Consider the following 15,926-nt stretch of genomic DNA (forward strand, 5'->3'; position numbering starts at 1 on the left):
TGTATTTTCTCCAAAATTCAACATTTACTAGTCCATATTTCCCATATGCCACAGATGATAGAAATATAATGGAGTATCTTATGTCATATCCCCCAAATAAGAGGAAGCAGTATGTCCTTTTGCAAATAGGGAAATAGTAACAATAAGAGGTCTGTCCAAGATCACACAGAAATTTAGTGGTGAAGATAGTTCGGGAACTTAAAACTCAGAAGCTGTAGTCTGGAATTCTTTCCAGAATGGTACAATGAAACCATCTCAATCTTAGTTTTACTGCTTACTGACCTTGGTACCTCAGGTAGATCACTTGGGCACTTAGTTCTCTGAATCAATGAGGAATTATTCACATCACTGGTGTGTGGTTATGTGGTTGCTGGGAGGGGAAAATGCCCTGTGCTGCCTCCTTTATCTGGCATGTAGTCATTAAAAATGGCCACAAGTTCTATTCAGGAATATGACAGTTTTAGATGGAGAAAAAGAGAACACCCTTTTCATGAGTTCCTGCCCGTCCATCCCTTTGTCAAATACTGCTTCCGCTCCTCTGTCTCTGGCCATGCGTCCAATTTTCCCTGCCCCTAATTTTTTTTTTTTTAAGGTATTCAGTAGGTGCTTAGGCATTGCCTAGAGAAGAGCAGAGTTGTGCTAGCTGATCAATTGATTAGAAAGTAGAGCTCATATATGTAGGAAGAGTCAGCAACCAGAATCAGATACAAATAGATGAATGACAAGCCCTCATTTTATTTACTTGTTTTTGTTTTGTTTTGCTTTCTTTTCCCCCACAAATCTGATGCCTAATAATTTCAAATTTTCTCTGAACAGCATTTTAGATCCTCTTAACCACATGTACACACATCTATCCACATATAGTTCATTTTTTCTTACCTTCCATTATCAGAAGTATTTTCAATGAGGCAATGCTCTTAGAAAATATGAAATACTATTCGATGATTTATAACTTTCCATTTTGTTGTTCAGTAAACACCGTGGAATCCAAAGATAGGCTCTATCATATTCATTTTTGGAGCCTAAGATACTTTAATCTTCCTATGAGAAAGTGATTTCAAATAACACCCAATTCTCAGATTTATTTTCTTTAAAACTATATAGCAAGCATTTCTAAAGCATACTGAAAGTGTTTAAGCCCCAAGAGGCATACTTCCAAGGTGTACAGTCTTTTTTTTATTGTATTATACTGACACTTTGTGAAAGCTGCTTTTCTTTCCCAGGTTGTTAGATGTGTTTAACATGAAAATGTAACACAAAATTATGTTATTACTAGAAATATTGAAATTATGCTTGCTTGAACTCAACACCCTTTTATCAAAATCTTAAAAATAGAAGAGCTTTCGTCATTGGGAAAATGAGCATGGATGAATATTGTTTTTCTGAAAAAGTCTTCTCATTTTGAAGGTCAGACATAACTCAACCTGCTCGCCACTCTTTTGACAGGCACGAGCATCTTCACCGTGTACGAGGCTGCCTCACAGGAAGGCTGGGTGTTCCTCATGTATCGAGCGATTGACAGCTTTCCCCGGTGGCGGTCGTACTTCTACTTCATCACTTTAATCTTCTTCCTTGCCTGGCTTGTTAAGGTACTGCAAAGGTTCTGACAGACAAAGTCTACTTTTCATTACCACCTCTGCAGATCTTTCGTTTGTTTTTGGTTGCAGGCTCCTTCCTCCTTCTCAGTCTTTGGTCAACGTAGTTTGTTGTTTCCTTTCAGAATGTGTTTATTGCTGTCATCATTGAAACATTTGCAGAAATCAGAGTGCAGTTTCAACAAATGTGGGGATCGAGAAGCAGCACTACCTCAACAGCCACCACCCAGGTACAGTGTCAGCGAGGTGATTTCATAACCCTCTCAAAACCGAATCAAACCCGTGGCCACTCATAGCAACCCTATAAAACAGATTAGAACTACCCCGTGAGGTTTCCTAGACTGTAATCTTTATGGGAGCAGATAGCTGGGTCTTTTCTCCATGGAGCAGCAGATGGGTTCAAACTGCCAACCTTTGGGTGAGCAGCCAAGCACTTAACCACTGCTCCAGTGTACATACTCCACCTGGACCACTGGAAGAATTTAAGGAAGCTCTGTTATGGCTTCTGACATTTCACGCACTTGTGGAGCTGTTGACAAATACAGGTGTCAGGGCCCTGGCCCAGAACAACCACGTCAGACTTCCCAGGTCATAGAACAGGGCACCAGGGCCAGATTAAGGCACTCGAGGGCCCTAAACACTGGTAATCTCTGGTGTCCCCTCCTCTGCTTATTCACGCATTGAAACGGGATATGTGAGTTAGATACATGTATGTGTGTGTCTTAGCTATCCATGATGGAACTTCTTTTTCAATGTGACTATAATTTTTTTTTTTTTTTTTTTTTTTTGCTAAAGTGGGATATGCCATTTTAGTGGAATGAGATGAACTGGTTTATAAAGTTTTTAGTGGATGTGAATACTAAGATTTTTACTATATATACGTTTTCTACAAAGGGAATGTTCTGCTAGTCTACCACAAAGAAAATGAGTCAGCAAATTTGCCATTTTAACAATCAATGTAAAATTCCATTGATCTCCCACAACGAAAAATTGACTTTCACTAATTTTGCTTTAAATGGCTCATACTTCGATTTTGGTGTTTGTTTTGTAATAAAGGCTATAATTACAAATGAGCAAATTAAAAATGTCATAAAAGAAAAATTTAGTGATCAGAAAACAAATATTACAATAAATTACTATATTTTATTTTTAGAGAGATCTTTCCCAACATGTTATAATTAAAAATACTTCCTTCTATTCTTTGCTCTTACAAATTTCCTCACAGTTAAGTTGCCCAACAATATCTTCTCCCATACATGATAAGGATAATGAATTGAGTCTTTCTTGAATCACTGTTGTGTGCCTGCTTTTCCTTGTTTCCTGTCTGCTTGGCATCTATCAGTCTTTGCTTTGGACAAGTGGTGCCCCTGTTCCGTTGATGCCCTAAGCGTGAGCTTACCTTTCGTATTGGGTAATCCGTCCCTGAAGAGCACCTATATTTTAACAACTCCATGAATGGTTTTTACACAAAACCAGAATTGCCAGCCGCTACCACAAGTCCTCAACGGGAGTACAGACAATTTAGCAAATACAGAATTTCCTGCTATTTATCAGTATTTGTTCATGAGCCTATACAATGGCTCATATGTATAGGACTAGAATTTTTGGAATGGAAAATGTGTTTTATTCAGAACTGACCAATCACAGTATAATAAACTGTGAAGAAGGCCCCACCTCCTCACGTGCATGCCTGTAATTTTAAAGAATCACTACATATTCACAAGGGTTCCTGTATGCTCCTGAGAAATTGGAAGTGCCTTGAAATTTGGCTGAAAGCAGCAGGACAGTTATTACATAAAAGGACAGTTTAAATACAGTGTCTTTGTTTTTTGTGTTTGTTTTGGTGGATAGAAAGAGGAAGGACAGGTTTATATATCTGTTTCTATCATGAAGGGAGAAGGGGATATGGGACCTTTTATAAAAGAGAGAAAAAAATTGCAGAATCAAGAATGAAGTAATATTTTAATTCATCCCAATGATTATTTTAATATTAAATTTTAAGAGAAAATTAACATGAATCTGTGAATACTTATATAGATCTATTGTGACAGAGGCATCTGTGAAAAACCCAAGGTATAAATTTTACTTTGAAAACTTTCAAATCAAACATTTAATAATTATATGCTAAAATTCTATTAAACATACTAATGTTTGGGAAAAGCCTTATGTAGCCTCTTTATGATATTAAAACTTCCATGAAAGATTTTTGCAAAATAGTATCTAGGTTATGTCATAGATGACATGTAGAAAAGCCTTCAAGGAATTAAATACCTCTAGTTCTCATTTCTTCTCTCATCTCTTTTAGAAAACTATGAGAAATAATGAAGTCCCAAGTCTGTTTTGACATGTCCTATAAGTAGCCAAGAAAACACTAGAAGGATAAGTTTTCTCCTGTAGGCATCAAGACCACAGTGGAAATAAATCTTGTGGACTCAGCACAGAATTTACATTCAATGTTTTGGAGAAAGAACCTAAAATTTCTTTAAAACAACTGATTGTTCTATTATGTTTACTAAGTAACTCATATAGAAAATGTTTACTAAGTAACTCTTACATAAAACCAAGAGGAGGGGAGGGAGTAGTGTTTGGAAGAACCACCAAATCCACCAGCAGTTATAACAGAAAGGAAACTGTGAGGAGACTTTGAACAAAGTTATACAAAATTATTTTGATGCAAAATTGTACTTAATCAGGAGGAATAGTTAGTAATTCAGAGGGAATGCATGTGAATATTCTCCAGAGGTAATCACACAGAGAATTGTGAAAAACCTTCATTAAGGAAAACTCTGGGGCTGAGGACCTTGTTGCTAAGCAACCGAAGCTCCTAGTGTCAGCCCCTTGGTAAAACACCACTTAGGTAGCCTAGCAACGGTCCTCCCAGGCCCCTCCCAGCACCTCACCAGCGAGTGGCTCTGGGTGTTTTTATGTGTGTAGCAAGAGAGAGAGACATTGTTTTCTGAGGTTCTGTTGCATGTAAAATCTGACAGGACTCTATGCATAGGACCTCTCGTTAAGTGGTTCTAAAGACTAAATCTCACGTTTTTAATTCTAAGAAAACAGTAGGCTTTGAGGAAACAAGGAAACAAAACAAAGCTGACTGTTGTAAAGCACGCAGCTTTTCAGACATGGAGCTGATTTTTGCCTTTCTCTGTGGAGCCTTTGCAGTCGTTCCGTATCAGTTATTCCTCACAGAAGGGCATGTTGTGCTCGTTCACGTCCATTAGTTTGTGGACCTGCCACGAGGGCCACATGTGTAGAAAGCAAATTGTACAGATGGACAGGACAGGGATGGGGATTTCGGACATTTTAAGCAGTTCAGTAGGAATTGGTTCTGATATGGACCATTCAGATAAAAAGTGTATCAGTAATGAGAGCTGTTCCCTGAAAATAGCAAAGTGGCATTTATTCAACTGAACGGTCACCACCAAATGCCTCAGAGTCACAACACAGAAACAAATTACAGAAAAAAATTAATGCTAGAGGTCTTATGGAAACCGTAATACACCATGTAACAAACACAAAAGGAAAGCGACGTGGGAAATTTCTGATTAGGAATCATGAGGTGGCTAAGCCTTGACGGGAATTGTGACCTTTGCACCTTCATAATTGTTAGACATGGGTAGCCACATGGCCAGGTATGTGTTGGATGAATCTGCAAGAGTGTCGTACATTCATGACTTAAAGACCCCTGTGTCCATCCACAATGGGACTACCCATGCCACAATTGTTTTCAAGGTTGTTGCCCCAGCACTGGGTGCTGGGATGTGCAGACAGGCTGGTAGGAAATGTCCTTGGCATTTATTTCCCTCAAGTCCACATCTTTCCTCCCAGTCCTTAGACGTCTCACTTCAGAAATCTGTTGCCTGTGTGGAGTCCTCAGTCTAGACTGATACATGGAAGGAATGAGTTTATCTCACTTTGCCTGAAGTAGATCTGAGAGAACTGCTGAACTTTTAGACCAAACAAGGGAACGTTTCCGTTTAGTGGTAAGAGCCACAAAGCAGACTTCTAGCAATCAATATGCATCCCACTTTTATATATGAATCATGGTCCTGTAGGGTCCTACTGATGGATTGGTACATGAAATTTTAAAATTTCAGCATCTGTCATTATTTCTGATTGAATATTTTTGCTAAGTCCTGGTGGCACAGTGGTTAAGAGCTCTGCTGCTAACCAAACGGTTGGCAGCTGGAATCCACCAGCTGCTCCTGGAAACCGTATGCGGCAGTTCTACTCTGTCCTAGAGGGTCATTATAAGTCAGAACCAACTCGACAGCAATGGATTTCTTTCTTTCTTTTGGTTTTCTGAATTAGTATCCCCTAAAAAAGATGACTGATGAGGGTAGGGTTGACTTAGGGGAAAAGGAAGAATTCTTTGGGATCTCCCCACTTTATGGTTCCATCAACATTTCTAGAATTCGGAAAACATCTGAAGTATCCTTCGTCTAAATACGCAATGTTGAGTTTGAAAGTAGAACGTTTATGTAAATACGCATGATCAAGAATTCCTCTCCCCCCAAAAAAGATAAATGATTTTGAAAGAACCCAAAGAGCATATAATTTCAAGAAAAATTTTCTCTGCATTAAAAATATATATGTATGTGTGTGTATATATGTATGTGTGTGTATAATATCATATATTATATATATATATGAAATATGTGTGTTATGTGTGTGTTTCTCTTCTGGATTTGGAATTTAATTGAGCTGCTAGTGGCTTCCTATTACCAAGATTATTTTTCTCACTGTCTCCCATTAGATAACCTGTTATTATTGTTGTTGAGGAGGATGATGGTGATTTCCCTGCAGTGGGACAACCCCGAAAGCATTCTTAGTTACTTTTTAAATCAATTGACTTTTTAATAAAACTCCAGCAGTTGCAAACAGATAAGCTTAAAATAACTCTCAAGACTGAAATCTCCATGGGTTCCCAAATGATTGTACAAAGACAAAAGTGCTCATGGAAATCCATTTGTGTTGTTATTGGCAATATTACACTAATTCATATAAATTGAGTGCTGTATTAATGTCTTTACAAGTTGCCTTATTAATCATCACAATGATATTGTGAGGTGGGTGCTCTTAATGTCTCCATTTTGCAGATTTAAAAAGTCACAAGGTTTAGGAAGTTAATTATCTTACCCAAGCCCACAAACCATTGCCATCAAGTCAATTCTGACTCATAGCGACCCTACAGGACAGAGTAGAACTGCCCCATAGAGTTTCTGAGGAGCGCCTGGTGGATTCGAACTGCCAACCTTTTGGTGAGCAGTCGTAGCACTTAACCACTATGCCACCAAAGTTTCCAATTATTTTACCCAGTTCTGTATAACTGGTCAGTTGTAGGACTAGGACTGGGACTTAAGCTGAGGTCACGCTGCTGTAAGAGCATCCAATTTCACTCGCTATCACATCCCGTCTCCTTAAAATTCAGCCATGATAGGCCCTGCCATCGACATGCTACCTTTGTTCTGGCCACATGGTAACTTCTCTGTTCTTATAAAGATAACATTTATTGTTAGCTCTAAGATGGAGAAAAAGTCCCTGGTGGCAGAGTGTTTAAGAGCTTGTCTGCTAACCAAAAGGTTGACAGTTTGAACCTACCAGCTGCTCGTTGGAAACCCTAGGGGCAGTTCTACTCTGTCCTATAGGGTCACTATGAGTCAGAATTGATTTGAGGGCAACGGGTTTGGTTGTGGTTTCATACATTGTTACTATGAGTGTCAATTGGAACATCTTTTCTGGAAAACAGCTTGGAAATATGTATCAAAAGCCTTAAAAAATGTATATGCTATTTGACCAAGAAATTCCACTTCTAGAAATTTATCCTAAGAAAAAATTTGAACAGTGCTCAAAGATGTACATTCAAGGATGCTTATGGAAGCATTTTACATTGCTTAAAAAAAAAAAAAAAAGTGTAAACAACTGAATCTTTAGCAATAATTTATTGATTATGCTTTGTGAAATGGGAATAACGGTGGCCATTAAAATCATGACTAAACGTTATATTTTTTTACATGAAAGTATGTTGGCCATATAGCAGTGCAAAAACAGGATTTCAATGTTGTGTGTGTGCACGCATGTACCTCAAATACCTAGAAAGCTAATTCTGTAATGATAGTGATGGTTGTCTCTGGGGGGTGGGTTTAAGATTCTTTTCCACTCTTCAACATTTTCCAGGTATTTATACACATGAATTAATCATATCATGAGAGGGAAAAAGTTATATCTTTAAGATGAGAGACACAGTTGGACATTCAAGCTGAAACCACCTGTGTTAGTTAAGTTAGGTTTAGCCGCAAAGAAAAAAACACCCTAAATAAGTGGCTTGCATGAGATACTATTCCTTTCTCTCTTATGGAAAGTTTAACGAGCTGACTCAGGGTAGATATGGTGGTCTGTCCTGCCTTGGATCCAGACTCCTTCTGTGTTTTTTGCTCCACCTTGCACAGCATCCATCCCCAAAATTACTCTGTGCTCTGTGATGGCTTCTGCGGTTCTAGCCCTCACATCCCTATTCCATAGAGCAGGGAGGAGAGAAACAGGAAGAAAATAAAATCTTCTGCTTATATTCTGTGGACTAGTATGTAGTTATAGGGTCCACCTGAGTTTCAAAAAAAGACAAAAATTAGTCTTTATTCTTGGTGATTTAGTGTCTCCATAAAAATTCTTATATTTTCAGGAACAGATATGGAGGGACAACTTTCAGCCCTTGCCACACTCCCCTAACGACTTGAGCTTCTGAGGGTCCCTGGCTTCCCATAGCCCTACATCTAACCCACGGGTCTACTGTTATATTAACCAATCTAAGGGCTGTCTTACAATTCAGAGGACAGAAGAGAAATTGAGCACGTTTGCGTTTCCTGCATTTTACTTCATGTGAAGGAGTGACCTTGACAGAGCGCTTTTCCTGACAATTAAATTGATTTCCTTGATTTTGGCCTACTGGAAAAATACAATTTAACAGAGAAAATTAGTCTGCTAGTGATCAAAGCAAATACATGCCCCAGGGATCCTTTGTGCCGTGATAAGGGCCTATAGGATGCCTGACAGAAGGTTTTCAGCTCCTGACTGACAGGATTGATTTTTGTCTTTTTGTCCTTAAGAGGAGACCCCCAGAATCTTGACAGGGACTTAAAAAACGCATTTTACAAGGTTTGCATTTCAATCAATGTATGTGTTCTCCAAATGAGCCTATTCATGTTGGATGGGCCTGTGCCTGATTCTATCACTAAGAAGACCTTTCAAAATTCACCCTAAAGGATTCAGAATTCTGTAAAAGGCCAGCTGAGATAAACAGTTTGTAACTGGCACCTGTGTCAAAGAATACATAAATAGGCATCTCATTTTGTCATTTAATGTATATATATATATGTGGCTTCTGACATTTGGCACTTGTCTGTTTCTACCTCACAGATTTGACAGAGACCCTTTTTCTTTTGGCAAACGATGTACTACTCCACTAAAGGAAGGGGGTTTGCAATTACGGTCATAAATCTTAGATAGTGAAATCTTTGCATCATCTCATATTTCCATCAACAAGTCCGCTTTCAAACACAGGGTCAGACCATCAGGTGGATTAAGTAACCATGGCAAAGAAAACGTGCTTGTGTACGAAACCATGTCCTCATCCTCAGGCAGGGATAAAACCGAGGGCTTGTATTTTTTTTTTTTTTTTGGAGCTAGTGCCCCCACTTAGAAAAATAAAGATCTGTAATTCCGTCCTGTTCCACTGCCACCCCCACCCACGCAAACACACACCCCTAAGGAATTGGACGGAAAATATAGTCATAGGAAAATATTTATAAAGAGAAAATAAACCTTCCAAAAAAAAAAAATGTAGACAGATGACTAATTTTTGGAAGTAGTAGGATATGCAGTAAAATAATAATCGAGGCATCTGATTCAATGAATTTTATATTTTAGGAAGCCTGTAGTATCTTGAATCACCTGTGTCTTTTAAGCCAAGAGAAACTGCTTGTTCCTGTCGCAAATATGTGCATACATTACTGCTGAGCAGATGAATTGTGGCCTAGTTAAAATAATTTCCCGAAGTCTGTTAAGCACTGTGTCAGTCTCCTACCATTACCTCTATCTCTAAGCCACATGCACACTTCTTACTTTGTTTATCCTGAGACTATTTTCTTTTTTGGGGGGGAGCTTTAAGTCAAAGTATACAGTTCAAGTCAGTTTCTCATACAAAAATTTGTACATACATTGTTATGTGACCCTAGTTGCTCTCCCTATGATGTTGACAGCACACTCCTCCTTTCCACCCCTGATTTCCCATGTCCATTGCACCAGCCCCGGTCCCTTTCTACCTTCTCATCTCACCTCTGGACAGGAGCTGCCCATTTAGTCTCATGTGTCTACTTGAGCAAAGAAGCACACTCCTCACCAGTATCATTTTATGTCTTATAGTCCTGTCTAATCTTTATCTGAAGAGCTGGCTTAAGGAATGGTTTCAGTTCTGGGGTAACAGAGATCCCAGGGACTGTGTCTTCCAGGGTCCCTCTAGCTGAGACTTTTTTTATATTAGCTCAGTGAAGAACGTCCACTGAATAAAGAAAAAAATTCACCACCTATAGAAAAAACATGCTAGACACAAAGCTTTGGAATTCTAATAAATAATAATCTATATAATGGGGATAAGAGACTTACTTTACAGTCTTGTGGAGAATAACTGAGCAATGAAATGCAAAGCATGTGTTAGGCAGAAGTGCCTGACATATAGTCAGTGCTCAATAAATGCAAGCTATTGTTGTTATTCTTGTTATTAATATTATTAAGTTTTGAGTGTAAAAATGAACATAACTGAAATGACTCATGTTCTAAATATAAACCCACAGGGAGAGAAAATATTTCATAACATAACAAATATTAAAAAGTGGGAGACAAAGTCTATAGCGGTCTCAATGTTCCATAGTAAGTGTCTCTGACTCATCTCCCTCTTTGTCTTGAAGATGTTTCACGAAGATGCTGCTGGTGGATGGCAGCTGGTAGCTGTGGATGTCAACAAGCCCCGGGGACGCGCGCCAGCCTGCCTCCAGGTGCGAGTACAATGCCATTCTAAACAGTCACCCAGCCAAAGCCTTTGATTTTGTACAAGGAAATCCACAGCTCTCCAAGCTCTAGATTTACCCACATGTATGTCCCTGAAGAGAAACCTTGGTGGCACAATGGGTTAAGCACTCAGCTGCTAACCAAAAGGTCAGCTGTTCAAACCCACCAGCCACTGCGGGAGAAAGATGTGGCAGTCTGCTTCCATAAAGATTATAGCCTTAGAAACCCTAGATGGCACTTCTGCACTCTCTTATAGGATCACTATGAGTCAGAATCAACTACTGACAATGTGTTTGGTTTGTTTTTTTTATGGCCCTAAAGTTAGGGACTGTGTTTTGCTCTATCTTTTACTCCATCCCAGGACCTAGCATAGTAGAGATCTGGTAGATTTCTGATGAGTGAATGCACACAGGTACTAAGCGTTCCTGTAGTATTGCATCAATGAAGAATTGTATAGCCTTATTAAATCTTCTAAAAATATTCTTCTACAAAGGCCTGACTTATTTGGCAATGGATGGGGTGCTACGGTCACAATTTATTCAGTTTAATACCTCACTAAGTACACAGGAGGTCTGGTGGCATAGTGGCTAAGAGCTCAGCTGCTAACCAAAAGGCCAGCAATTTGAATCCACAAGCCATTCCTTGGAAACCCTGTGGGGCAGTTCTACTCTGTCCTACAGTGTGACTATGAGTTGGAATCAACTCGATGGCTACTGGTTTGGGATTTTTGGGTGGAGTACATACAAAGAAAGGAAGAAAATGTTTATTAATATGTAGTAGTTCATTGGTCTACGTTTGCAAACTCTCCGAACAACGAGATAAAGAGATGGTTAATTAACAGAGCTCGACTGCAGCAAACGCAAGGGGTTGGGTTTGCATATGGAGCCCAGGAGTGGTGGGAAGATTCTCATTGTGATTAGAAGACAGGCATGAGATCTCCCATCTGTGATCTTCTTCAACTTGTCACCTACACTGAGCTCCTCCTAAGGCCCAATAAATGCCTGCATCACTTCTTCAGTTGACCACTAGTATCTTCTCTTACTTTGTGCTCCCCCATGTCCCAAAATATTGGCAACTCTCATTCAAAACAGCTTCAACATAACAAGATCAGCACCCCTAACATTGCAGAGCAGTCTCACTGTTTCCATTTTCCCTCCTCTTTAAGGCTGAAATATCAAGCAGCCCCACTCACAGAGAGAGAACGAATTCTTCCTCCCGGAGAATTCTGTATTCTACACTCCCTTTTGTTTTTAATTACAAATCCTCTTCTCACAAGGGCCTGATTTTTACAAGTCTTCATATCCACCCCTGTGATTTAGGAAGTGTTTTGCACCTGCTTCAGGGTGAGAGCATACCTCCGTTCTTTTGAATCTTTTGCCGGGTGGGGGTTCATTGCACACTTCATAGTTTGGTACATGAGAAACAGAAGTATTTTACTCTGAACTTATTGTGAGCAACATGTATATGGCCATGTCATATAGTTATTTGTTAAAAGGGTGGAGGGAAAAAAGGAACTGTTTACAATTAATGTTTATAATATAATTTTCTGATTCTCTTTGTGTCCTATCTATGGTGGTAAAAATGCTGTCAATAATAGAAATGCCTCTACAACTACTGTTACTACTACTACTAACAATTATTGTAGTAGTAGGTGCTTGGCCTGAAAGCACTTGCACTTAGATTATTCATTAATTCACTCAACTGATATTTACTGAGTACCTACTATGTGCTAGATACTCTAACAGCACTGCACAAGACAAGCAGAGACCTACCCACGTGGAGTTCACGGTGGACTAGGGGGAGGGAGGAAAGAGGACAGCATTGAACTAGCAATAACAAGGGTGATGGGAGTTTGGAAAGAAGCAATGCAAGGTACTATGAAATGTCTGATTAGTTCGCCCTCCTAGTCTGAGAGGTCAAGGATGGTCCTCATGAGAGAGTGATATTTAAACTGAGATCAAGAGAATAAGGGAGGGAGTAACTCAGGATGAGGTTCACCACAACCCTGTGATGTAAAAGGACTAGTACCTCAGCCATTTACAGACGAGGAAGCAGGCGTTCAGAGGACTCGGGTGAGTTTCCTGAAGTTATGCATCAATGAAACGGAGAAGCCAGGACTTGTCACTGGGTCTTCTGCCCCTCGTTACATGCTTCACCCAACCAAGAAAAAAATACATTAAGGAAATATTTGTAATAGAATGTTTGTAATAGAACCAAATGATCAGGGATACTATGACAAGCCAAATAAATGTCTTATGGGATGCAAAGGACGTTTTTAAAAAATCTATTAAGTGTTTGTTAACAGATGTCTCAATGCCACCACTGGATTTAGAAGGCATGTTGGCCTCCTCATCACAAAGATTTCAGAATGACAAGGGGTAAATGCAAGGTGGACCCAGTGGACAGCACTGATGAGTGACATAGCAAAATAGTGCGAAGGCAGGTGCAGAGCGGGGTAGACGCTGCACCTAAGGCATATAGGCATGGCATCTGAGAGACATATATAGAGATGTGTTAAGAATACAACAGCATGCTTGACAAGCTTCATGAATTGTGCTTCATATGGTTAGAAACTACAGAAAGAAGCCAGGCAATTCAGTAAGAAGAAAAATTCCACTCAGCTCAGCTTTACATGTTTGATGCTAAACCAAGCTTACCAGAAGGAGTGGATTCGAAGGAGTATGGATGAAAAGTGGGATGGCCAAAGGGTAGGCTATTTCTAGTGGGCAGTGACTGTAAATAGAGAAAGAGTACATTTCCATGGCTGAGAAAAGAAGAAAAAGAAAAAAAGACATAGTAGAAAATAATTAAAGAAAAAAAATTTAAGTATTTAAGATAAACCCTCTGCTTTTACTAACCTTTGTTGTTGCTTTTAATAACCGCTAATACTATCTACCCTGGTGGTATAATGGTTAAGTGCTACGGCTGCTGACCTAAAGGTCGGCAGTTCAAATCCACCAGGCGCTCCTTAGAAACTCTATGGGGCAGTTCTACTCTGTCCTATAGGGTCGCTATGAGTCGGAATCAACTCGATGGCAATGGGTTTGGTTTTTAATTTTGGAATACTATATAAACTAGGTAACAGGAAAAAACAAAAAAACAAAACTTCATCTGAAAGCGTCCACTCTCTGTTCCGAATCATAATGATAACTCATCACCAAGGACAAACAGTAGCACATACCACTTCTTATTTTTACAAGATGCAAAATAGGGGTATATTCCCATAGAAATTCGTAGAAATAAAACAAAAAGTGAAAGTTTGCCTTAACCCCTCTTCCTCCTTATCCCTCATCGTCCATGGCTAATGCTAAGAGCTGATTCTTCTAGACCTTTGGCTCCTGCATCTATACGTTATATCTCTTTTCTAAAAACAGCATTTCTGCCTCCAGGAGGCACCGTGATCTTCACAGAGTGTCCTTCTCACTCTTCCTTCAAAACTCAGCTCGAACATTTCCTTAAGGAAGCCTTCCTGGTCCTCAGAGAATAGGTGAGGTCAACTTCGACTCATGGCGAACTCATGTGTGTCAGAGTAGAACTGTGCTCTGTAAGGTTTTCAACAGGCTGATTTTTTTTTTTAATTAGATTGCCACGCCCTTCTTCTGAGGCACCTCTGGGTAGACCCTAACTGCCAACCTTTTGGTTAGCAGCCAAGTATGTTAACCACACCACCCAAGGACTTTGGATCAGCTACCTCTGTTGAATACTACTATACAACCTTTGTTATAGGTATCCCATAGTTTTATGTTTATCCTAATTTTAATTAAGAATTAATTAAATGAATGGTATGATTAGTTATTTAATGTCTGTTTCTCCAGCCAGAGGAAGCTCCATGACAGTAGGGACCACACTGACCATAGTCGTGGCTAGACCTGTACCTTACACATGGAAGATGCTCTATGCATGTTTATCAGATAGGAGAATAACCACGTCAAAGAAGGATCAGCACCTCGTTGGCTTGTGCGAGTACTTATTTGGCTCCTCACTAGAAGCTCTTCTATTTGTCCCTCTGTTCTTTCCTCCAAGAACTGAAAATTGAGTGGACTGTGGCAATAACACGTTTCTATGAAAGCATTTGTTTCTCTGTGTGTGTGTCACTGGATTGTAAAGCAAGCAGGACATGTGGAGTTTATTTTTAGGATGTTTCCTTCCTGTGTTTTAGAGCTTTGGGTAACATTCCGCAAGCGCATCTCTTCCAGAACATGGCGGCAGAGCCGTCACTGGACGTAATTCTGACTTGGTTATGTCTCACCTCTTTGAGAATTCTTTTTCTCTTCTTTAACCTGTAAATTAGTAGGCTGTGATTAGAAATATGAGTCTCAGTCAAGAGTAACATAACTAAAAGGAGCCGAAACCAATCCCATCTTATCAAAAAAGTGGGATTTATTGGAAAGAAACTCTTCGACATCTGTAATTAAATTGAGTTTGCGATTTTGCTGCTGGTGAAATCAATTAGAAAAATTAGATATTGACAGTCTCTGAGAGATGGCTGGCAAACTGGTAGCCGAGAGTCCCCATTTGACTTTTAGACATTGTTGGTGTGATTCTTAGAGTGGAATTTTGTGTTTAAATATGACTCAGAGTAAAAAAAAAAAAAAATTATGTGAAAAAAATCTATTTCATATTTCTGTTGTAAAACAGGAAGACCTGGGAACACTGGGCTCACATCTCCACATGGCTGTAATTGGCTGGGGAGCCCTGGTGGTACAGTGGTTAAGAGACTGGCTGCTAACCGAAAGGTCAGTAGTTTGACCCCACCAGCTGCTCCTTTTGAAGCCCTATGGGACAGTTCTACTCTAGGGTCCCTATGAGTCAGAATTGACTCAACGGCCACGGATTTGTTTTTGGTTTGGGGCTTATATAATTGGCTGGATCTGCGTGGCTGCTGCCCACATTAACCTGGGCATATGTAGCCTCCAGTTTCCCTCGGCTTCCCAACTCTCAATATGGTCTCCATGGAGCTGGAAATGAGTGTTTCATTTATCCATGGATTCACACAATTATTTTCCTCAAAGTAGAAAAATATTTCTCTGTATCCATGACTCCATCAATGGTGGGAAAATAAATAAATACAAAAATAAATAAACAAAATATTACGGGCATCCCACGTTTTGTTGTTGTTATTTGCCATTGAGTCAGTTTGGACTCATGGAGACCCCACGTGTGGTTAGTAGTGCAGTGCTTAACTCTCTGTGCCACCCAGGAACTCCACCCCATATTTAAAAAATATATAACTGAGAAAGGAACCTGTTTCTTTGTTGAAGTGAAGGT

The 15,926-nt window shown here is 39.5% G+C and overlaps 1 protein-coding gene across 2 annotated transcripts in view; it reads left to right on the top strand.

Moving 5' to 3' along the window:
• Positions 1-15,926, top strand: part of NALCN (sodium leak channel, non-selective) — a 380,765-nt gene that overhangs the window by 103,725 nt on the left and 261,114 nt on the right. The window contains exons 7-9 of one of the 2 annotated variants that reach the window (XM_064275254.1): positions 1,447-1,589; positions 1,721-1,825; positions 10,559-10,645. In XM_064275254.1, coding sequence (XP_064131324.1) covers positions 1,447-1,589; positions 1,721-1,825; positions 10,559-10,645 — 335 coding nt within the window. The remainder of the gene's footprint in view (positions 1-1,446; positions 1,590-1,720; positions 1,826-10,558; positions 10,646-15,926) is intronic. The other variant, XM_064275255.1, reaches the window with a different exon arrangement.

Source organism: Loxodonta africana, chromosome 23, assembly GCF_030014295.1.
Source record: "Loxodonta africana isolate mLoxAfr1 chromosome 23, mLoxAfr1.hap2, whole genome shotgun sequence".
Classification (NCBI taxonomy): domain Eukaryota; kingdom Metazoa; phylum Chordata; class Mammalia; order Proboscidea; family Elephantidae; genus Loxodonta; species Loxodonta africana.